The sequence below is a fragment of the Anopheles stephensi genome, chromosome 2 (assembly GCF_013141755.1).
Source record: "Anopheles stephensi strain Indian chromosome 2, UCI_ANSTEP_V1.0, whole genome shotgun sequence".
Classification (NCBI taxonomy): Eukaryota; Metazoa; Arthropoda; class Insecta; order Diptera; family Culicidae; genus Anopheles; species Anopheles stephensi.
The window spans coordinates 20,254,389-20,280,082 of record NC_050202.1 but is presented as its reverse complement, the minus strand read 5'-3'; the positions used below and the strand labels follow the sequence as shown (position 1 = coordinate 20,280,082).

Genomic DNA, 25,694 nt, shown 5'->3' with positions numbered 1-25,694 from the left:
ACGCCATTAGGGTATCGTGTTTATGGAGAGGGTGACGGTAATAGTGGACAATTTATTGAAGATGAGATGCCATTGCTTTTCGTTTGAGGGTTAATTTAAGAGGAGGAAAGTGAGGTTAACCACAATAAGGGAAGAATTACAACAGGAAAAGATCTCAGAAAGGATAATGTAGTCGAAAATTGAATTACAAGATAATTATTTTACAGATCAAACCACAAGCTTTCAGTTCAATGCAAAAAAAATTGATTTCAAAGAGAAGATAAAAAAATGAGCCTAAATGTATGCAATGATTGTGTTTTATTTACCTTTTAGCTAGTGTTACGGGGAATAATTTTTGCTACGGCTCAGATCACACCGTAGTTCTCCACACCAATCCCAATGCATGACGTGCAATATGAAATAGTTTACTCCAAATTACCGTCATTTAGACGTTGCTCCGGAAGCTAATCTTCCTAACTAAATTGACTCTAATGACAAGTTCCAGCTCAATGCCACTGGCTCGGTAATTTCCATATTTTGCCCAACTTTAAATCATCCCTTTCCAAAGCAAATGACGCTCCACTCCAGTCACCAGCCACAAAATCACGACAAACAATTTTTGGACAGCGTGTTTTGCTCTCTTCTGGCAACCTTCCGTCGGAGCACACTGACCGAACGCAAATTATCTGCGTATGTCATGCGTTTCGCAATGCGTTTGTGGGCCCCGTCTGGTGGTACATATTTTCGTTTCCGATTTAATGGAGCAAAGGGACACAGGGACACCAATAAAAGCAAAAACTCCGTCATGTGTGTGTATGGAGGAATCGCGCCACACGCGTAACCCGATAGCCGTGGTTACAACAACCCGGAATTCTTTTTACCGCGGGGAGGGACGCATTCGAAGAACGTGTCTGATCGGTATCGACTCGGTATGATATAAAAAGCGCACACGTGAAATTGCTTACAAAAGTCAATACGAAAGCATTCGATGGGTAGCAAAAGAGAAACGCAAACGATGAATGAATTATTTATGCGTTATCGGCAACCCTGATGGGGCCGCCGGCCAGCTGATTTGATAACTTTAATTGGTTTTAGTCAAAATTATGCGTAGGTCAAAAATGAAGCAAGCAAAGCGCTTATGAGACAATGGTGGATGAGACACTTTACTTGGCGGCGCCAGTTGACATGTTTTTGGAGATTTTTTTTTTTTTACTTTAATGATCGTAATTAGCGCATTTAAATCGGTGCAAAAAAGTGGGTGGTTTGTGGGCCATTCTAAGCTAAAGGTTATTAAAAATAAAACGCCTGCATCAAAAAAACAAGTCTCGACTTTGAAAATATTTATCATGAACCATTTAATTGATGCTAGAGCGTTGTTATTTGAACGGCCAGACTGATTACGAAAGGCATTTTGACAGGTAAAGTTAAACAAAATCACTTAAATTAAAGTAAAAAAGCCTTAAGTGTGGGCTGCTTCTGCTTACCTTTGCTGCATCGGTGTCATTTACAAGTTAAAACATAGTTTTTTTGTTGTCGATAAATGCGGCTTTGAATGTTCTGTACAAGAATCTGTAAAGAGAAAAATAATTTCATAATGAATTAAAAATAAGGTTGAAAAACTTTACTTGAGGTTAGAACATTTTTAATTTAAATTTAATCCCAAAAAAATATTTCAGAAAAATTACAAAAAAGACGAAAATTTAACACATAAAATTAAAAAAAAATATTTTGGATGAATGATTAGATTTCGGGCAAATTTAAATATTTTATACCAAAATTTTCGCATACTAAATTTTCATTCCCGTTTCTCGGTAATTTTTCTCCATTCGCGTACAGCGTACCGCCCCATCATCCATCACACGATGACAAACCACACCACCGTGCGAACATTCGGGTCGTTATCGTAAATCGTGGGCTTCCAGCAGCCAGAGCACAAGAAAAAGTAAAAATTACGACACTTTTAACTTCGCCTGACGGTACACATCCTCGACCCACCTCCACTGCACTCCAGTCCGATCGGAATAATTTGCACCACAAACCCCCAAAAGATGGTTCAAACATAAAAGAGAAATTGCTTTCCACGTTCTTGGGACCATTCTTGAGCAGCAATAGCGGAAACCAGACACCGACCGACGGTCCGAGGGCGTTGGTGACTTACCATCGTAAAGAAGCATCCATCTTAAGGAAATGACCGTGCGAGCGAGTGCAAATATAAACTTATTCCAATGGGCGCAGTATTTGTCGTCACCAACGATTTTACATACGCACACACACACACGCGATCCGATGATCAAAGCGGTTTGCAATTCGATACTTCCGAACAGGAATGTATCAGGAACCACCGGGCCAGCTCGAGAATGTCACAGGGAAATATAAATTTAGCTGATGTCTAAAAAGTGCAATCCGATTCGGTTTAGGGTTTGGCTGGAAGAAGGTTGAGTGAACTTCCAAATGGTTTCAGCTGTCTTTGCATAGGATGAGCTAGGTTGAAGGTAACATCCCTCAACGGAATTCCTGATCTCCGGAGATCGAGATATACTGCAAAGAATTCCAGAATACTTCTGAGCATCTTCACTCCAGAGGGAAGATATGTTCCAGAATTCGATTTTAGGCATTAAAACTATCCTATTACCTATATCCACCAAGGTCATGAATATCTTATAAATCTTCGTTCTATACAGGCCTACCACATCAATAGCTCAATAGCCGACTTTTGGAGCCTCATTAAGGCCTTAAACGTCTAACTGTTGTTCGCCTGTACTAACGGATGCTCTCGATCGTCAATTCCCCGACAGCGCAAAACCACCAGGAAGCGACGATAAAAGTCGTCCATTTAGCCCTAAAACCACTTTGAAACAGTTACCCACACTGTTGCTGGGTTAGAATTTACTCACACACGACGATGATGGATTGCGAAATTACATTCATCATCCGTACGTATGTGTCTGTGCGATTAAGTCACTCACAATGTTTTTTTCTTTCCCTCGCCGGCCGAGAGGCACAGAACGAGGCTATAGCTTCATAGCATCCATCTTGATCACTTTTAATCAAGATCGTTCTGGATGCGATCCTACCACCTACCAACCATGCCCATGTGGTGTTCTAGTTTCATTTTGCTTCCTGTCTTAGCTTCCACTCCTGCACTATAGATTCAATTTCGTACTTTTAGTTCCTCGATGACTACACCTCCCGTTACTCCCAGTACCGAAACCGACATCGAGATTACAAACAGATCTCAGCTATAGATCCGCCATATAGTCTAGTTTCTGGTTGACGGTTCCGGGTGGCGTTCTCATACACACCGGCACTTATTGTTTCTCATAACTGCCATAACTGTATCACAAACCGGGGTGGACATGAAGTGTCGTGTTCTTGGCAAACCTTAGCCATGCCTTGGAACCGGAACTCCGTTAAAGCAACTCCGTTAGAAGTGGAGAAGTGGTGGTCGGCACCATGAAAACGCCCGACGCTTATCAAGATCGGCAAGTGCTACCGGAATGAGTGATCTACGGTAGGTCCGTTATACCGGATCTGTTGGCGCACCTGGCGTGACATAAGAGTCAATCATTTTGACGCAATTTCAGCTGGTGAATTGGCGGGGATCGCTCTGGCCAACCACCGGCCTATGATTATGGCGCTGTCTGCCGCGACGAAAGGAGACCTTGGACACGATCAGAAGAATTGAAAGGAAATGAAAAGGGTTGAAATGAGCTCATTAGTTACCCCGGTACATACTTCCAGATGAAGTTCGAGGGAACGTTGAAGTCAACGATCCCGTGATGAACTTGCTTGACCGAACACTCCTCACCCACCCCCATTTGTTGCCTATCCTCCCATTCGTCACCGAGGAATTTCACATCGATCACCGGACATGAGGGAGCATATCGCTCAGATCGTGTATCGCGGGTACCAAATCGATCCCGGACACTCTCACCGCGAACCTCGCGGAACCGATAAATCACGCACCGCCTCACCCTGTGTTGTTAATGTGAGTAATCTAGGGAAGAGTCTTGCAGGGTTCATGCAGTACGAAAGATAACCTCAAAACTGGCGCTGATGACCTCAAAGGGAATGGCGCGAAAGTGGCAACTCATCGGAACTGATCTAGCGCATCGACCCATGCACACACACACACACACACATACTAGCTGGCAATTGTAACGAACAAAAAAAACAAACACACATAAACTACGCAATAATGCGTCTTCTTACGCATCGTAGCCTCGGTGATCCTCGAAGATGATCGAGGAACTACAAAGCAAGCATATTGATCGAAAAAAGAAAACACAAATCGCGCTTGAACGCTCTTGACTTAATTGTTATTAATAATCGTTTCCGAGCGTATGAAACTTGTCGTGGAACAGGCACAAGTCAGCCATCACTGATGGTGATTGCATTATTCGACCACTTGAGATGAAAACTTTGGAGGCATTTCGCAAGTAAGCAAGTTTTCGGCGAGCCCTGTTTCTTGCTTCTCGGTACCGCACACTTGATCGATTACAAATGGGCACGAGACGCTAATGGAATTTGGTACCCTACAATGGAATTAGCTACACCAAATGGTACAGCCGAAGGTGCAGTTATAAATAGAAAGCCTTCTACTACGCCACAGACGAGACGAGATTCATCCTCCAGTCGTTTGACAGGTGAGATTGATCGGATCGATCATCCAAAGACAGGCAGCTGGCAGGTGATCGCGTAATATCTGCACTTAGAGAACTCTTATTACCTAGCTTCCCCCCTCAGGTCCATCGCAACAACTGTTGGCTAACGACTGTCTACTTGGCGATCATCACTGCACCAACTGATTGGTGGCTTACACTGTTGTGGATGCTTCATTAGTAACTCTTGTTCGAAAGGGGGGATCTGGTTCCAAATGTCACCCTTTTTAAGATCTTTAGCTGTTTAGCAAGGCCACAGTAACGCTTTGGTGAAATTGTGCATTGCATCAGCTATTGTGTGTTGCTAGCCAGTAGCCCCCATCGTAGTAGCGGGGCGTCGATGGGTTGGAGCAGTAATTTGGAATTAATTACCCTCACGCTTGGATGGCTTTGATCGAGTGGACAGCATTCGCGCGTTCCAGTAGACCGAAAAGACTGACCACTTTCCTTTTCCCTAGCGCTTTTCCGAGTGCTTTTTTATGAGGCTTGTTATTGGGAGCTAATCATCACGTAACAGACGGATAATTAAAATCAAGCAGTCTTGATCACAATTGGGTGTCGATATGCTTTCTTCCATGGATTTGACGTTAAATGGTTAATTGATAGTCTGAAGCTGTCATATCGCATTGTACAGTTGGTCCGTTTTCAAGACAAACATATGTTGAAATTATAACATTAACCATCAATTTCTAGCGAAAACAGTTAAGTTGACAATATTTCCAGCTAAATAAGTAAAATAAAATAATTTAGGCCAACTTCTCACATTGGTTCTAATATATTTTAATCTAATGCAACACGCTATTGACTCTAAAAATAATATTAACACCCATTTCCCTATATTTAACTGGGAAATGGTCCCATGACATCAGATACTTTTTCGAATACTTTCCCAGCTTTCATGTCCAGATCAGTAGGACAAGCAACCTCTTTGAAGGTACCATCATAAAGCACGCGTGAGCACATCAAGACATAACTCTCTGACGACTTTGTCTTCACCGATTGACATGCCGTTAAAAAAAACCCAGCTCTGTAATCCAACACTTCACCTCCGAGATCGATGCAGATCATCGCTCCAACAGCTACGCGTGACGTCACCTTGATGGCGAATGCAACAACGGTGCATCGGTAAGATATCTGCGCCTTTCGGAATCATCACCATCCGGTACCACGCGCGGTGACTGGTTCCGGATGCAGCTGACATTCCTGCAGCGGGATTTAATGCCAACGCGCGAGGATCACGTTACCTCCCGGCAGTGAAAATCTCCAACATCTTGGTATGTCCTCAGCTTGCTTGATCACCGCTGGGGAAGGGTGTCTCACAGCTCGGTTCGTTTAGCAGCCCTTTCACAGCTCAGCTCGTGTACGAAGCAAGGTATTAAGGTTCGCAAAAACTCGACCCCCCCAAAACAAAAACATTTCACCCTGGGTGCATTCTCTTCTTGTGTGCAGCACACACGCCTTCCCGGTTTTATTGCTGAGAACGTGAGTTTGCATTACAAACACCCCGGTAGCGTCACACACACACACATACATATACCCAGCAACCTTTAAAAGCAAAACATCACAAAATTGCAAGCGTGAGAAACATTGACCGAGAAACGGCGGTACTATGCGGTCAATAAATGTGTGTCCAGGCCTCTGGGCATGCCCATTTGTGTGCCCATTTTTGTGCTCTGTCCCAAAGTGAGTGAAGTCTTGCGGTCGGTGAGTAGGCGAAAAAGAGTAGGAATGTTGGATGTTGGGCTGAACAGCGTGGGGATTAGTTCTACCGTCGAAGTGTCTTCCTGCTACGAGCATGGCTTAATCTATGCCAAAATGGGTTCTAACGAGTTGTCTTAGTTCGAGTATCGACACGATCTTCAAGACATCTCCCACATCCTCCCAGAAGACACGCTCATCCCTACCAACAAGAAGCCAACGCTAGGGTCGTAGCTGCTAACGGTAAATCCCAGTGTTCTAATGCATGGTGGGATCCCTCCGCAACACTGCTACATCTTCCCCTGAACCATAGAAGTGAGAAAATAAAGCACTTAACGATCGTAACGAAATCTGTTTTCCCTTAATACCTTACCGCAGCGCACCCACCTCCTCGATACCTCGAAGTGGCATTCTTGGTTGGTTCCATTTTGGGGTGATTCTTCACCGGTACATTAGTCTTCTAGAAGGCCGGCTCGTACGATCCCGGGCAGAACAAGAATTGGAAAAAAAGGACAAAGGCAAAGTGCGATTTGACAGGCGCAAAGATCGAATGGGAAAGCCCGGGCCCATCAGGCGCGAGCACGAGTGCCCTTTAACGACACTCTTTTGGAAGTTATTAACCTGCGGCAAAGGTTCAATGAGAGAGTCAATTTTAATTTCTCACCCCCCCCCCCCCCCCCCCATTTGAACCGGGCGATGATGAGGATGCCTAAGAAGTCATTACACTTTTGGGAATTGGAATTGGTTGACTGTTTGGAAGGGATGGAGTAGTAGGGATCGGAACTCTAATTTAGATCGAATTTGGTGAGGTGCTTGGGCGATTTCTTACAAATTTTAGAATTTCTTGAAGATTGAGAGAAAATATACTCTTAGAAGTTTAAGACACCCTCAAGAACTTGTCAATTTGATAAGCATTTCCTTACCACCTTTCACTTTTCTCTCACAAGACCCAATAATGTCCAGCCCTATTTCCCATCACTGCTCCCTGAGAAATTCTGAAGACCTTTTATAGTTCCCGTTACTGACATCGTTAAAGTTTCTCGCCTCAATTAAGCACAGCTTCAGTTGGTTAGTGCTTTACATTCCGCTGTGACTTTTGTTTTTCGTTAAATTCGTTCATCGGTGGGAGCTGGCTCACTCGCTCGCTTTATGTCATCGTTTGCACAGAGGGTACAAAATTCCAACATTCCCCGTGACAGCAGCGACATTTATCAACCGAGCCGAGTCCATTAGCTTCGCATCGGATCTGATTTGATCTAGGCAAAAGAACAAAAAGAAACACAAAACACTACCGCCCTGGTGGAATGAAGGTTCTTTGCGTGCGAGTGCGTTTACACTAAACCCTCCACCGATGGAGTAGGGACAACAACAAAAAGAAAAACAAAACACGATAAAGCAAAACAACAACAAAAACCCGGCGTTACAAAAATGAAAGGGAACGTCCGATTATCTGTGCCGGGTGTCGAAAAACGGATCGCTCCGTTTCGGAAAAGCCACCACAACGGCCACCGGTGCGGCCGGTGCATTAAAATCCGACCGCAAGCTTTTGGGAGGTTTTTTGTCGAACATCGGTAGTCGGCAGGTCGAACGGGGCTCCAACGGGGAAAAGAAGGTGTGTGTGTGTGTGCGTTTCGATGGTTGGTAGGTTTTTGTCTTTTTGGTTTTTGGGGTTGCTGTTAATCCAACCACCATAATGTCCCCACCCGACAGCCAGAGACTGAAGCCATTTTTTTTTTTGTACTGGTCGTACGACCTGTGTTCGTCGGGGAAAACAGAATCAGAACAGATAAATCCTGTGTTGTGTCGGTGCGGTAGAGAATGTGTCACCACATTTCACGGCGAGGTTTTATCTGTGTGGCAATAAGGAAACCGAAGGGTCGTTTTGCAAAACATCCTCAACGGGATGGGTTTCTGTAGTTCTGAGTGGGTTCTTGCGCTTAGTGACTATTATTTAGTTGTTGAGTGACTATTTTTGAAACGCCTTTTCATCTTGTTACAACTCGGTTGTCTAAATATGCAATAGATAAAAAAAAGTATTCGCCTTAACGTACACACCTGTCGTAGTAAAGCTAGTTTTTGTGTAGGGCTAACATTTAAGAGGCTCTCGGTAGTGGAAAATTATATTAAATTAGCGATATGAATTGAGCTGAATATAGAATGTACTAGACTTCCATAGACTTTTTAAATTTAACTTTATAAACTCTAGAGGGCCGCGGCCAGTCTTCTCTGGTTTCCTGGATACTAATTGAATAGTCAGTTATGGGTCCGGAATCAGCTATAAGGCGATCAGGACTGGATTCGTTATCTGGTCCTGTCGTGTGAATACTGGCACCACTTCTTAGCTACCGGATCGACCCTGTCATACATGTCATAGACTAAGGACACTATTTATCAACATACAGTGATTGACGAAGGATTTTAGGCGACATTTAAAGAGCTCTTTCCAAAGTACAGACCCCACACTTAGTGCTAAATGCATTTAGGTGTATCATGGTCCGTTGGTCTCTTACTTCGGTGATCAGTCCTGATGCTTCAAGGGACATGATCTAATCTAATTTCGATTCTATTCTCCTTCTTTCTTAGCCTGTTGCTATGGAGCACATCTAAAGGACATGGTCTGAAGTCCAATCCGTCTCCAGGAAACACGGTCTATGACCGATCTCCCTCAGGTTTTACGATCACTCTAATTGATCCAACGAACGAGCTAGCTGGACTTCTCTACGTATCGTACTGAAAGGATTGCTGAAGAGCACCATGCTGGTAGTGTATGAGTCCAGCACCCTCATCAAATTCCCCAGCCAGAATATCCTTCCGGTTTCGGTAACCGTCAGGATGCCGTCAGGATGTAGTACCCATAGAGGGCTCCCGGCCATATCTGTGTGCGATATATGGCGCATCTCGTACGTTGTAGGAGTTTTCTGGATCCCAGGAGTTTGTGGAGCCCGTAGTAGGCGCATTGCCTTTGAATTTCGCTCCAAAGTTCAACAATCTTCTCATTTTAATTAGCCCTCTTTATAGCCAACTCTAAACTACACTATATTTCGCAAGAATTTGAATTAGTGGTGTAGATTAACAAGCAGTATTGGCATGCATCAGATATTATCACTGTTAGCTTTACCTAAGCTCTGAGGTCTTTAGCTATCCTCGAAGAAAATACCTACATAAATCTTAAACAGCTTACGATGCACCCAATGAAGACAAATATACGAGGAAATTAAATGTTTAAATATATCAGTAATGTTATACTTGGTGTTTAAAATGAATTGAGTAATAAACCTTCCAAAGTTCCCAATATTTGAATCTCCAAAACATTCCGATTCTTCAATACCTGTAATCAGCTGCAACTCCGAGGTATCAATATTCATTCATTGATAAAACCCTTCTCCCACTCGCGACACTCGAACAAAACGTGCCTGACCGCTTGTCAACTTGCAGCTAATTGGTGCAACACATGAACAACAACAGCAGCAACAGCAAAACGGTAGCAATAGCCGTTCGTTCCTTCAGTCCCTTGTCACGGGTTCTGTTATGTTTTTTGATTGTATGTATGATTTTGTAACCGAGCGTTGCATAGCAAAACGGGGCCATGTCCCAGTTTGGGGTAACCGAGCACAACCATCGACGCGCGTAAGTGTTTGCCCCCGGTGGTTGTCGTCCGGGTTGACACTCGATGACGTTGTCCGTGGTTATGAAACGTGTGATGCACCGGGAATGATAAATCAAAAATCGATTGGTTTTCAATCGGACCAGCACAATTGGGCAGCTATTGCGTACGGCTATTGTTGGAGGCAAATGATGAGTCAAATATTGTTTGGCTCTTCTTAGACGAAGGAGACTATGTGGAAAGAATTTGATGTATTGGTAGCATAGAAACGAAAACAAACGTGAGAATTCTGGTTTCGATACGATTGTGGTGTTCTTATACTCTAATGTTATTAGATCTCCCTTACGATACATCTCCCTATCCCTGCATTTCAAATTATCAGAACAGGTATAAGGGTAGGAAGACATCAAGCATCAAATCCTTAGCTCTTGTTCCTAACTCAAAACTACCCCCCCATCTATGTTTGCTCGGTGCATCAATCAATCACCAGACACGCACCCCGAAGAAATCCCTCACCTAGTTTCGCTAGACAGTGCGCGCTCCAGAGTGTACCAGAACCTCCCTAGAAGTAGTTGCACAGCTTGAAGCTCTCGCAAGGTGAAGGTGAATCGTATCGGAAGCCCATAAATCAATCAAAATGTCAATGCACCGCACGGACGCTAGGGGGACCACTGCACACAGACTCTTAAGAGGCCAGCGCCGACACGTCGTTCTAGATGCGAAAACGGAACCACCAACTCCAATGTCTTTATTTGTACCGTTTTGCCAACCAAAGGCACCCTTGCGGTGTCTGGGGATGGTTTGTAGGATGTAGCGGTCTAGATGGATAGCAGCTACGGGTAATGATGATTGTCGTACAGTGTTCTTCGCTTATCGTTCTTAGGCGATGTTTGGTGAGCAGGCACAGCACAGGTCGAGAGAATTGTGATCGAATTATTGGTGACGAAGATGAAGCACACGGATGCATCTAGGAACAGGGTCATTGGGAACGAATTGAGCAATTGGAAGTTGGAAAGTCTTCTTCAGCCATTAAATATTTACAAGTCCTTTGACTGTAACGTTGAGCAACTAAACCATCTTTACGAGATCTAATCATTGGAGGAGAAAACACAAAGTTTAAACACGCCACAAGTTTCTCTGGCGTACTGCTACACCGTCCTCAGGGACATCCCGAGGGCTAGTTCCTGGGCGCAACCTTCCTGTTATGCTGATTGTCCGGAGACCAGAAACGATTGCGAACGATTCCCGTCCGATATGGTCATAACAAATGGCGCGACGGCCGTACGGCCGGTCGCCTTATCTCAGAAGAAGCCGCTGCAGTACCGCGAACTACAGACAATTACCCGTGCGTCCCGTAACAAACGCACCCAACAGATGCAAAAATATGCGCATGACAACCACCTGGGTTGTCCAGAGCCCAGTCACATTGGGAAAAGCGAAACCACGAACATGAAAAGCGCATAAATGGAAATTGATAATTGAAGTCTAGCGAATGGGGGCGCTTCATGAACCGGGTTCTTGATGATGGCTACCACAAATATGGCACCGAGAGTTCTTGATGGGGGGGAGAGCTGGTCCCGTAGAAGGCAACAAACAAAACAAGGCCGGCCAGCTGGTTATCGAAGAATAATTTGTTCTCGCAAAAGTAGAACCGCGCAGCTAGTGGTCTAGGATTATGGTGGTGAGTTTGATTAAACTAGTGCGTCATGGTTGAAAATAAGAGAAAAAAGGAGCAAAACTCATTAAAAAACAGAAAAACGTACACGATAACTATAGTAAACAGTGTGGAAAAAAGCTAAAAAGTAGACGAGAAGTAAATATAAGTGAACAAAAGTTACAAACAAAATGAGAACATATCAAAAAACAAAACTAAAACAACCAAGAATGCAAAAAGTTTAACCCACCAATGGATTGGAAACACAAGTACACACCAACTCCACACGGAAAAGGAAACGCAATCGAAAACGTAATGTGCAAAAATAACTCCTGTACCGGAGCACAGAAAACAAACAGTGCATGTGAAAAAGTATGATTAATGAAATAAGGAAGAGGACACGATAAGGCGTGCAGAGAATCGTCGCCCGTTTGTCTTCGCCGAGCAGCGGCCGGCCGACCATTGCAAAGTCTGGTGTAATGGGTGCCTTCCTTCCGTCCGCCGGGAAGCTAGAGTCATCTGCCAAAGCTCGTGCGGATAAACGAAGCTACGTACGAATGCTACGGCTTGGGAATCACACCGGCAATTGGGAGACAAGATTCGTTATTTATGATATGTTTGTTTGGCGCTTGTTTCACCGTACAAACAGCTCGGCATACGATGGGCAGGAAGAAGTGAAGCAGATATGATAAATATGCTCATTGTTCTTGCGTTTTCTTGCATCTTCTGCACGGCTATCTCGCCCATGTGTACCGATATTCTGGACCGACCGATCTGGTTCTCCGCAAGAGAAAATGGAGAAGCGAGCGCTCGAAGGATGAGTGTCCATGGAGCGTCTTTTGCGGTGGACTGTTGACATCGGAAAACCGCATCGACGATTGGGAGCCTTCGGGGAGCGGATTTGAAAACTAATTGCATCAAAAGGCTCAAAGCTCACACAGTGTCTGCGCTGATGCACAATACGCTTCCGATAGAGCCTTCATCCGGATATCTCTCAGAGCCGAGATCTCGTCTTAACTCGTCGATGACACCGTGTGCCTAGCCGTGCACGCATCATCAATATTTGATACAGGAGCCCAGCTAATACATGCTCTGCAAATCTCTTGTGGCTACGTCAGACACCATCATGTGTGTGTGCTTGCGGATCAATTTCTCGATGCATACATATCAAATAGAATGGAAAGCCCCCAACAATCAATGAGGGACGATAGTGGATCCGTGAGCATGGGGGGCAAGTTCATCATCTCCAGAAACTATCACAAAACGACACCCAGGAGACAGCAAGCCGTTCGAACCATATCAAATATTTACAATCAAATTATTCTCCCATCCCATACCGTACCGTAGACGATAATCCACGGATGCCCACATTTGCCTGCCCCGGAAATCCACTCGTCAATAATGCAACCAACCGCCGTCGGTCCTCACTCTGCCACCCCGTGCTGCGCAATGTACATCAAGAGTTCTGTTTACCGGTCGGATTCTGGGCCGGTGGTTTGACTTTTTAAAAACTCACTTCTCGCAAACGCCCTGGAAGCTGGATAAATAACCCGGTGAAGTAAAACATTCTCGAACGAAACTCGTCCAGCCAAACAAACACACGCCGTAAAAGTTTTCGACGCGCTTCCGACACAAGCATCGGGAGCCTTGGGGCACCCACCAGAAGCAGAGAGTTGGCACAAGCACAGGAACTTTTTAACGAGCGATCAAACTATGATCGTTAGCCAAAGTGGGGGTTAGGATGAGAGCGGGTGTTTTTTGCTCTCGAGGATGCTTACACGATGTGTAACTGGGATGTAATGCAATGGATTAGTAATGGCATTCTACCGTCCGGAGAAGTGGTGCGTTAGCCAGCCGCTGCAGTAACTTTGCAGCTATGTGTGTTAGCATGGACGAATGGAGAAAACACAGGGATGAAATGATGACTTCCAGGAATTGTGTAGTATTTCTCTGGTGAAGTGTCGCTACCGTATATATCCCTGGATGATGGTTTTATTAATGCAGCAGGGCATGCATGTATTGAGCATCTGTATGAGAATATTTCGATTTATGATGTTCGATAAACAAGCAAGCTAAACTAGACTTCCCATTTCGTGGAGAACCATCAATAATTCAAACGCTAAAGGATCGAAGCTCAATGTCGTTTCTTTATTTTTAGTTTAAAACTTGAGTCTTAGATACTGATCCATAAAAAGGATATATTTTTCGCTAAGAATAATATCGCTGCTTGTCAAATAATTTCAGGTAGCCTTATAATGACAGGAGATGGGGCCGTCAGCTGGTCGAGGCAATAGCATCTGCACACGGCAGGACCAGGGATCAAATCCCATCTAGATCGTCTCTCCGTACCCAGGACTAACCATACAGCTAATGTTAAATTCAAGTTACAGAAATCTTGATATGACAGGCCGAGAAAAAGTCATTTAATATAAAATTCAATCGACGATCTCCAAAGAGTTTCACTAAAAAGCTTTGGCAAAAGATCTTAGAGAGACTCGACGTGGAAGGTTATTTATAACTATTTTGTTAGACAGTTTAGATTTCTTGTTAACGGCGATCCGGTGGTGTATGCAACAGCGACGCCGTGCTTCACACGGCAGGACCGAGGCTCAAATCCCATCCGGACTTGTTTCCCAGTAGTAAGGACTGACTTTCCAGCTACGTGGTCTCATTAAGTCTAGTAAGCCAGAAATGACAGGCATGACCTAAGAGGAGGTCGTTAGGCCAAAAAAGAAGAAGATTTCTTGCTAATAATTGTTGCATGAAAAAAACTTCAAAGGTAAACAAATTTTAAATATTAGTAAGCTGTATTTTAACAGTCATTTTAACTAACATCCAAGAGTACAAAATCTTCTCAAGATCAAATAAAATTGAAATCTCGATATTTAGTTTGCAAGAATATTTGTTGCTTCCAACAAACAATATTCCACTTGAACTCCAATAAAACACTCCACTCCAGCATTGAAATGTACGTTACACCCCCCCTGAAGCAAAAGCGCACCCCTCACATTTCGATCACCATATTGGCAGACCACCACCACCACCACCACCTGTGTGCGTGCTGCTGTTGTCTGCATTTCCTGCGCTTAATGCAGGTCCCGTTGTACGCTTCCCGCCAGGTTGGTAATGTTATGCGCAAACGGCAAAATGGCACACACGAAAAAAAAAAGACAATCCTCCCGACCCGTTCAAACAAGGAATCAACAAGGTTCCAGGCGCGCGTGTATGTATCCCCGAGCACACACACACACAAAACAGCAGAGAGGGAATGCAATCGCATTGATCTATATTTAACTACCACGCGATGGTGCTGCATCGCTCGGTACCCCATCACACATCATGTAAATGGGAAGCAATTTTATGCATCTTTTTCCAACAATTTTATGCCAGTTGGCTTATCGATTCTTTCCGACCCAGCCGCGGGTTCAGGTGTCAGGCTTCACATGCACCTCCTCTGATAGGTCTCGAAAAAAAACACACACAAACATCCAACTTCCTGGCTTTTTTTGTTGTAAGTTGATTTTTACTCCTTCTCGCAGTGCCCCAGTCTGCCAGGGGGTTTGAATATCTTATTTACCGATCACGCCATGCATATTAATCGAACGCCGGGTGAGGATGAAATTATTCAATCCAACCGGGTTTTGTAACTGACTGGTGGATCTCCCTCACTCTCGCGCCAGAACCGGGCCCACCGTCCGCAGCATCCTTTCCCTTTTCGTGGATGGTTGGCCGGGGGTTCAGTAACCCTTCCGTACACCTGGTTGCAACACGGGCATACTACTACTACTACGTGGTACAGTTATCTATTAAGTTGAAATTAGATTAAAATGCATACATCAATCAACTGACGCGATGTAATGGGTATCGTGGGAGGGGGGGGGGGGGGACTCAGGTCACCATCTCTTCCTCCCATTGAACATGTCTCGTTTGGGAATCGAAGCGTGAGGAATTCATTAGAACGCGTCGACACTGGATGATGCTTGACTTTTTCCCCCGACTCATGCACGCGACTCCGCGACTGGGGCAACTTCACCCAAGGGAAGGTTAGCTCCCGGTTGACTAAACACACTGAAACATGGGGCGTTGTGGAGTGTTTGGGGAATCGTAAGGGTGAGGGCAGCACTAGTCTAGACAGTGACGCAAAAGAAATCACGAAGAGGACAATTTTACACTTGATTTCACTTCATCGGTCAACGATGAGTGCATAATGTTATAATTGTTCCGAAGTTACCTGTGCGTACGGCAGGAGTTGGTAGAGATGCACTGTGTCGGTGGTAGATGGAGCAAATATTGAAGGCTTTTCACGAGCACTTTAACCAAGATGTACAATTACTATACAAATTCGGATTGTGGGACACATTTTACTCTAAAGACTTATCTTAATATTTCGTTTACTTTGGGATTACTATTAATTCTACATCAGAAATCTCCTATATTTAGGACATCTCTGTCTACTACAGACAAAGTTAATGACGAACAGATCTTTAGACTGTAGCTTCAAAAAAGTTAGAACTAGAATCTCAAATTTTTGTTAAAAAAACAGTACAAATAGAAGAATTCTGACCAAAGCATCCAGATATCTCGTGAAGACCGCTATTGCGGACTATGGCAAAAATGCTCCAAAAATTTAAACAAAAACAAACTTCAATTACTGGTACACAATCCGGATGAAAATCTTCACTCCATTTCAACTCTTAACTCAAATACAATTTAACTCTTGACTGCTACACACATAAAACGTTCACACAAATATTGAACTCCTGCACGAGCTCCACTAATATCGAATGCACTTTGCACACAGGACGACACTCAAAACCAGTCGCTCCAGTCTTCACCGCACGGCAACATTTGGCTCAAGTGTTTTCAGCACGACTCGCACGCGACAACTGAATTCAGCAAATTGAAACTAAAAACCCTTCCCCTAACAGGCGTATCCACATCCGAGGTCCGAGGACACACACGTCCGTTGCGTGCGTATACGTGTGTGGAGGTTTTTTTTTTCTCTTTTCGTGTATATCACCTCCCCTCAGAGTCCTTGTGTACACTCACTCAGAAACCGACCAGACACTGTCAGTCCCTTCTTCCCGGACCATCGATAGCATCTCGATAGAACGTAGCACGAAGAATGGGACCCATTTAGCTACGCAGCTAATGGGGGCCACAACAACGAAGCTGACGCATCGCACCGGGGCAAAACATTACCGCTCCGCGGGAACGGCCCCCGAAGGTTAGTGGTCGATTTCGCACGGAAACTCCGCGGCATCGCACCGCAACCGGCAGGAGGTCGCGATGTTAATGAATCAGCCGAACCTATCGCGATGACCCTCGATCCGTTCGATCGGTAACGTGAAATGACGGTAAGAATCTGGGAAGGGTTTATGGGTGGAGACGGAGGTAGGGTGATAAGCAAACATGGTGGCACAACAATGAAAAAAAAACACAACCACTTTCTTTAAGCTTATTTCGAAGTCACTGTGCCTACGTACAAGGAAGGCAATGGACTCGTGGTGCTACAGGTATATTAGGACAACGTCCTGGAAGATGAGTCACTGTCGAGGTGCGGTAAAATGTTGTTGGGTCATTCGGGTACGACGGGGTGGTGACATAGTACCGTTTGTCGTTTGACGCATGGGTTTGAGTTATTTAGTGATCGTTATCGAGATGAGAGGGTTTGATGAATATTGCTCAAGAATTTAAGAGTGTTTAGCTATCCAATATCTTACTCAACTGTGAGTTCAAGATGATGTCAGCAACTTCACATCTAACTTTATAGTTGGTCATTTCTAACTTCATCTCCACTACAATTTCTTTAGAGTAGCTCTGTAGACTAAAAATCTTACTACATCAGTCTCAAGCAATCAGAAGGACTTTAATCTAGGGATCAGGCATTAATTTAGGAGTACATCTGCAGATCTCCCAGGATTCTAGGACTTAATAAAATGTTTCAAATATAGAACTAAACAAGTCTCTCATATCACTTATAAGGATCTCAGGAGATATACCTTGAAAAGCGATTCCACTACTTTTCTGGAAAAAAGTTATCTTGCAGAGATTCCAACTCTAAGCTTCTAAGCTCTACTGTGACATCAGTCTGGACACCACGTACTTCACGTAGACGCCCGATCTCGACAACAGGTGACTCCTGAGGTCCTGGTAAAATATTTTTAAACACTTTGACAAATATTTCTTCTACGATTAAGTACAGAATCAGATTCAAATTAATCTTAAAACGTCTCTAAACTTACCTTATGGATTAAAACTTTTCTCTAGAGAGCGATCCTTCAATGTAAATGGCTTTGAAAACACAAATCGTATTCAACACGTTCTACAGAAGATGTGGTGTTGGCAGCTGTAGTAAAAACTTGAATCGATTCCTTTTTCAACTTTCCAATCGAACAGTAATACAAATACACAATTTTCACAATTCACGATCCAAACACACACTGGTCACATGAGATATACCTTTAATCGATTCTATCAATCGAACCCCACACTTGCTCTCACGCACTGTACAGGGGTGCTGTGCTCTCTTAGCCACGTAACACTTGTGCGATCAAAATACCCAAACAACACACGCAACACCTTCTTGTTTTCCCTTTACACACAATTACTAGACACAATTGCCAGGGTCCGGATGTCCGGCGCGCGTTCTGGTGGTGATGTTGGGGTTAGGAAACGGTTCCCAACTTCCTCGATCGCGCCTCCAGCCTGCGTCGATCGTGTCTTGATTAAACACACCAAATTTCACCCAACCCCTTTGGCCGTTCTATGCTGCTGTTCCAGCTCGTTCTTAGCTCGTTTCGCTTGCTACCTTTACGCGGTTTCAGTTCTTCTCCTTCGTGAACGCTTATCGTGATTTCCGTTTCTCTTTTCTCTCTTTGCTCGTGTTTTTTGTTTTCTTCGCAGTTTCTTGCCCTTCTTTCGATTTGTCGTTTTGTTCTTCCTTTTCACCGGTTTCTTTTAGCGTTATTTATTGCCCAACTTAACGTAGGCCTCGCGTGCCCTCGGGGCAGAGGGTGTTTTCTCTTTCCTTCGGATTTTGTGATTTATGGATCAGATTCCCGTTTTCACACGGCTCATTCCCCGGGGTGTCCGATCGGGTTCGCTGTTGTTATGTGCAGTGGCCGCTCGAGTGCAGGGCCGTTCGTAGTGCTCCCGGTGTGCTGGAGGTCATGGACTATCATCCTCAATCCCGCAAGGGCACCAATGCTCCTCCAGGAGGTTACGGGGCCGTCAGAACACAGCTCTGACGCGCCTTTTTTCTGTTCTTTCACACGAGCCGATCGCTGTGTTTTTGGTTTTGACTGTCACTGTCCGTGTCAGACACGCCTCAGAACACGATCGCGCTGCTTAAGGTGTCAAAGCTTACTCCAGAATAGTTGGGATTGAGGGATCTCCGTAGTTTTCACGCCCAATCGCAGGAGCTCAGTAGTTGTGTCGAACTTTTCATTAGCCTTATCAAGCGATAGTTGGTTACGATGCAGCTGCTACTGGCTCAAGAAGACTTCCACACCAACCTTTAGACTGCTGAGACATCAAGAGATTCTGAAATGTAGAACAGCGAGGACAAGAAAGGCGTATAAGTACGATGGAAAGATTCACGTTTCAACTCCGACGACTGGATGATGAAAGAGACGGCTAGCCCAGCAATAGTTACAGTTAGGTCGCCCCGATAATGGAATAAATCATCCGTAACGTAAATGGAAAACCAAAACTCGAATCCGGGATGGGGATGCGCAACAAGATGCTTCTCAACCACCGATCAGACGATCGAGACACCCAGTAGTGGTGAGCTTCACTGCACTCTGCATCAACACAAGCAAAAAAAACCGGCTTCTTCAATGTTTCGTTCCTGCTGCATCTAATCAAAACTGGTGGGCACACACTCTTAGCACGACGACCGTGCTTAGACGAAGAAGTACGGCGAAGAGGACTTTGTAAACTCGCCTCGGTTCAGTGACTTTGAAGCCGTGGCGTTCCGCTGTAGCTGTACATCTTCTCGTACAGCTGCAGTACATGAAACGTCGCGTGACAGTGCGTTGATTCATGTTTGATTAATGTACACATCAGCCTGATATGTTACGGTGTCCATCGGTTTGAGGTTTACGGGTTTAGACAACACAATCGAACACAGCCGGTGAAAGCTTTTTTTTTTAGAGTAAGAAGCTGCTGGTGAGCTATACGATGATACAGATTAAGATATCTGAAACTATTATTTTGGTTTTGAAACATTTTTCTCCGTTATTAAATAAAAACCTATCAATGTGATCAACGATTATCGATACTCCTTGTGAAAAAAGTATTTCATAAATTAGGTCGACCATAATTCTCTCTTCTTAAAAACACAAAAAACCATCCCTTTTTTCTAGATTCACCACGATAATTGTTCCTGGTGCTAAATGCCAGCCAAAAAATCGCGCCCGACCCAAATACGCGGAACGCTAGAAAAACTCATTTTACAGCGATCATAAATTGGGATGGGATGGTTTCGCTCATCCGCCTTAAATTAATCCAATCCTTTCTCCTTAACCAGCACCACAAGTACGTGCGCTAGTGTATTCCGCGCCTTACTTTCCCATATCCCTTGCGACGGTGGAAAGTAGCGAATTGTTTATAGAAAAAAAAATTCCCCCCGCATGGTTTGAAGTTTGATTTATAATTATTATCGACGGCTTGCCGCACCGCAAGGGCCAGCACAAGTTACTTTATGACCTTCCGCGAAACGCGACCGAAACCGGGTCGTCCATCGTGTGGATGGTGTGAAACGATGCGAGCAAACTAACAGCGGGTCACATTTTACGTTCGCTTTTCTCCATCGTCTTAATGGGGGGGCATCGTGAATATATTGCAAATTTATAGCTGCAGAAGGGTTTGTTTTTTTCGTTTCTGAATTATGGCAAAACTTCAGGAAATGGACTGGCTATAAAAACATAAAAAGGATTATTTCCTTCTTTTTCTGGTACCATTTCCAGCGTGGTACCATTTCCGCTAGTTAGCGGTTAGTTGAATTGGTGAAAGTTTGCTGAAGAAGGAAAAGGATTTTGATAAGAGGAGCAACTCAGAGAGCCTGGGCGATCATATGAAAGGGATTGTTCAGAAATTAATCTCATCTGTGCTGTGATGTCCCCCTAAAGTTCTTCCCCATTATTGCCTATTATTACTTAGTATTACTATAGAAGTCTTAACGATATTGCTTCTTATTATTCTATTCTTTGGCTCTGCCGTGCTCTATAATCAAATCCACCAAGTGTGACTTCAAAACTACTCGCCACTAACTGCTAGTAAAAGTCAATAGATTTCTTCAAGTACGGAAAGAGGGGGATCCGGATTGAGATTCGAATCGGACAACTGAGACGTCCGTATTTGATAAGGATCATACGTTACCGATTGCGCTATTTGATGTTACTAAACTGAATCGACTAATTCGCCAATATCAATTACATACATTTATCGCAGATTATTTTATCTTCGAATAGCAAATCTTGGTCTTAGAATATCGAATTAAACACTTCCAATATCACTGTTGTTATCTATTATTCTTGAAGGCCAATTAAACAACTAAAGGTGATTTTAAACTATTTTGCCTCTTTTACTTGCCAATGAATTGTTTGAGTGCAGCTCACTCTTCAGTTGAAAACAACTGGACTATGCATTCCAAAATCATTTCCACCACTGTAGAAACAGCCCATCATCTCGATGCTCATCGCTCCATGACAAACAATTATCAACACAATCACAAAACTATTATCAAACTGCTTCCCTTGCTTGCGAGTTCCACGCAAGCCGGTACACTCTCACTTTTAAGAGTGTCTGGCCCATATGATGCCCACCCCTAGAGAGACCTGTAATTTTCCCATTCATCCAGAAACTCATTTCCTCATTTCCTTCTAACCGGTCGCAGGTCCACGACGACGACATCAGCACATGCTATGATTATGCATCGCCTGCATATGCATTTGTGGAAGCCCCACAGCACAATTGATGCAATTACCGTACCCCGAACCGATATTGGCCATCGTGAAGCTGTGCGCCGTACGAAGCTTTCTGGGTAGAGACATTGCCTCCGGGAAGTTTTGGCTCGGCGACACAATATTGGGTCGCGGTGGGATAAGGTGCACTTAGCACTCGACCAACAACCCACCCGCAGCCAAGGGGTCTCCGGCGGTACGCACACGAAAAACACGAACGAGTTCCGGTACGCAAACGGTTGCGTGCGTGTGCAAAACTTGCATGTCTCCGGCTGGAAGTTGTCGCGTCATTCCTTGTTCGGTGGGGGAGGCGGGAGGGACGTTTTATGCCTTTTGTGTGTGATGTGCGGTTATGAAACACAACCGACCGACCCGCTTTATGGCCGACGTTGGGTGGGAGTGTAATGTGTAAGTCCGGTATAGGTCTGGACTTTGGAAAGCAGACACAACCGTTTGAACGGAGATTTGAAGATGAGAAGTCCGAGCAGCTTGCAGTCTTCGCCCTCTAGGTGCCCGGTAGCGATTAGACACGTGCAGTTAAATTTGCATACTAACCCCCAGCAATAACCATCCCAAAACTGACCCCCAAAAGACCGATAAACTGCTATGTATCGGAGATACACACCAGGCCAAGACATATTCCAATATCCCAAGGTTTCTCCCATCGTTGAACTAATCGGGTCATAAATTATTGGTATGATGGGAAAATTTCCCATCTCGGCGTGTCATAAAATCTAAACGTCTTTATGCTTCCAATCGATACACAGCACTATTGGTGGTGGTTCGATGTAGTTTTATTTCACACTCTCACTATCTACATATCAAACCAGACTCTTCCCGATGATACGGGAAGGGAGCTCGTCAACCACACACACTCATCCTATACGTTTGGACCACATTTGCCACACAAACCGGTTTCTGCTGAAAGTGAGAATTGAAAGTGAAAACTGCGCGCATAATGATGACTTTAACTGTTCCGCGGGCGCACACAACGCAGGTCCACACGCAGGGAAGACGGTTTTGGGGTTGGTCTGGTCAAGCAGAGAAATACGGTCAAGTTTGCAGCTGTGTACCCCCACAGGCTGTCCAAAACCCGGGGCGCACGTAAAATTAAGCCACGCAGAAGGAGGTGTGTGTGTGTGTGACGCACTTCTTGCCAGGGTTGATCCGAGGCCACCGAAAGGGATTTCGCCTCAAGGAATGGTAGCGTTATGGAGTTGCGATGTAAATCCAATCGGCGAAATGCATATTCAGGGTGTTCGGTTGCTTTGAAATGCAAAAATTATGAGTTTTGATTTTTGGGAACTTTAAATGGCTATAGAAGACAAGGCATTCGGAGCTAAATAAAGATATTAACGAAATCGTTCAACGTCAAGGTTTTGTAGAAATTATTAAAATAAGCATCGCAGTCTTCAAACATATTTTGAATGCTAATTTCACTCTCTTCATTTTGGGCTATTCAATTTCTTCTCGCAATTATATTTTTAATACCAGACTGACGGCGAATGGAAAAAGGCCGCCATTTAGCTGATTTAATCCTCCAGTTCCGAGCTCCGAAGCCTCTCGCCAAGCCACTAATTAAACGAAACTTCGTTTAGTTTCAATCAACCTTCGACGCTACCAAAGAAACACCGAAGCGAAAAGGATTCATTACATCTCCCCGTTCCAGGAGGCAGAGACCCTTCCTTCGCCTCTTACTTTCCTTTCCATACAGTCCTCCATGTTTGTGCGGGACACGGCGGACCAGAAAATGGAATTAATAAAATTTCAATTTTCATTTTCTTTGCCTTTTCCCATTGGTGTTGGTGTGTCCTATTGCAGGGAAAGCGAATGTCTATACATCATCACTGAATCTTTCACACCCGCCTTTAAACCTCAACCGATTCTGTATCTTCGATGGATAATGATCTACACTTTCGATAGAGCTAGAGACGTGGCGCAATTTGTGCCAAGGTAGCGTTCTTACAACATGGCAAACGCTTGATGACCCGGCGAGTAGCATAAGACAATGCACCACTGTGATTGGGATTTGATGTGAAGTCCAGGGAAAGAATCTGACCCTAGATAGGTTCCGCAAGATTGATGAAAGTAGCAGCCCGACGCCCTTTTATTCGTTGCCAGCCAGCATCTGATGTTCTGGCCTGAGTTCTGAGATTAATGGTTACTTCTTTTAGATTTTAAATTCATATCACCGCTCCAACAATTATAGCTTCCAGGTGATGCAGATGAGGCAGCAAAAGAGCAACGGTAAGACTTCCGCCTTCCATTTGCTACCCATTCGACGGCGCGCACCAACCTTGAGATGTCTTCAATTTCAGCCCAAGGTCTTCGGAAAACCACACCGGCTTCTGACTTCTTCTAGTCTAAATGAAACCACAGGCAAAATTAACCGTTTTAGAACATCTAGGAAGTGATCGGAGAGTTCCCGTGCCGCTCCCGAGCTCATTGTGGACACCACCGTGTAAGCCTCCCATCCCATTCAGCAGCTTCAGTCCGGGTTCTTGATAGACTTACTGACACAACAGAAACGAAATACATGGTTATAAATCACGCAGCTAAACTATTCTAAACATTCGGGGCTGGGTTGGACGGGTTACGACATCAACCTGCTGCATCGCTGGGCACCCAAGCCCAAAAAACGGCCACACGGAGATGATCGTAGTGGTTTTGTTTCGGGGTGGGGAAGATTGAAGAACCGGCCCAAGCATTAAATGTGACTAATTAGATTCCGTAATTGTGCTCGCTCTAAAGCCTTTCGTAAAGCTCGTGCGCCACTGTGGGATCTTGGATCGCTTGGAAGATGAGCAAATCGGATGGAAGCACGAGGAATGAAAAAAAGCAGCTTTGGTATTTAGAGCTAGGGCGGCTTAAAGTCACCAATTATGCATGCATCCCTTCCAACGGCTCCCTCTCCCTTCGCTAAGGCGAAACGACACAACGGTGTGCGATACGCACGTCAAACAAACTGTAAAGATTCTGCACAGCGGCGATAATGTTCCTCAAATTTGAACGCCCAATAGTGTGTCTTTTATTCCGTACGGAAGACAATTTTATGATGATTGTCTTCCTCGGGTCTTTATGCAAATGCGCCGAAAAGTCGCCATTTGTCGGCAAGCTATTGCGGGAGAATTAAAAGTATTGCCAGGCTGCAGGTAATTTTTCGGACATGTGTCTCTGTCCGTGCCACCCGGGGAAGATTACCTGGTTTAATGTCAAAAACCTCCGGAGATCCGTCCGAGATGCCTCAAAATGTCACATCAGAGGCTTTTTTGATGCACGATTCTTTAATGACCTACGGGGTATTCGCTGCAGAAAAACGGTTGTGCCATTTGATAACGCAGACCGAGAGATTAACTAGTTCTCATTAGACGAATCGCTCCGACTCCTCCATTACGGCGTTTTCGCTCTATCGATAATGATTTCTATCAAACGTTTCTTTATTTGAATATCAGGTGTCTCCCAACATCTAATTAGCTTCAGCTGCATCGCCATGATGTTATTAATGATCCAAAATGGCTGACCAGGACGCTTTGCAAAACTCATCCATCCCTATTTGTTGTCTAGTTGGGTACAACAGCGGTTAACCACAGATGCATTCAACACTTCGCAAGAAAGATCCCTAAGGGTTAAACTTCATTTGTAATTATCAGTTTTACACATGTTGTTGTCGGATGTGTCGGGAAGAGGACGTGGGACAGGGACGGGACCGCATACATGCTACCTGGAAGGGTATAATTGCACTGGCACTTGATAGAGACACGCGCATCGTTCATTACCGATCTGAGTCATCAATCCATCCATAAACTGTCGACCAAAACATTAAATGTTTGTATGGTTTGAACCTCTTTCTAGCTTGTTCTTGGTCCAACCAGTAGCTAGCTACAACCAATAGTCATTTTAAAACAACTCCCACTTTAGAAGTCCCTCCATATGTTCTAAGAGACATAAAACACCTCCATGCCTCACAAAACAAAGACAGTAATTGTCCACTGTTTTTGATGTGGAACAGTGGTTGGAATATTCATCAAGCAGCTTCTAAAACAAACACGCGCTAAGTGGTCTTTATATCAAACTCACAATGGTTTCTTTATGGAGGACGATCGAAACGACTCTTGCGAGAAATTATCGCA

General features: G+C 44.4%; 1 protein-coding gene across 12 annotated transcripts in view; it reads right to left on the bottom strand.

The window, feature by feature from the left end:
- Positions 1-25,694, bottom strand: part of LOC118505787 (mucin-17) — an 87,701-nt gene that overhangs the window by 52,470 nt on the left and 9,537 nt on the right. For 10 of the 12 annotated variants that reach the window (XM_036042096.1, XM_036042097.1, XM_036042098.1 and 7 more), the window contains exons 3-4: positions 17,842-19,141; positions 1,464-1,548 (exon numbers count right to left, since the gene is read on the bottom strand). In XM_036042096.1, coding sequence (XP_035897989.1) covers positions 1,464-1,483 — 20 coding nt within the window. In that variant the 5' untranslated portion in view covers positions 1,484-1,548; positions 17,842-19,141. Of the gene's footprint in view, positions 1-1,463; positions 1,549-17,841; positions 19,142-25,694 lie in introns of those variants that run through there. The other 2 variants (XM_036042107.1, XM_036042108.1) reach the window with 2 other exon arrangements.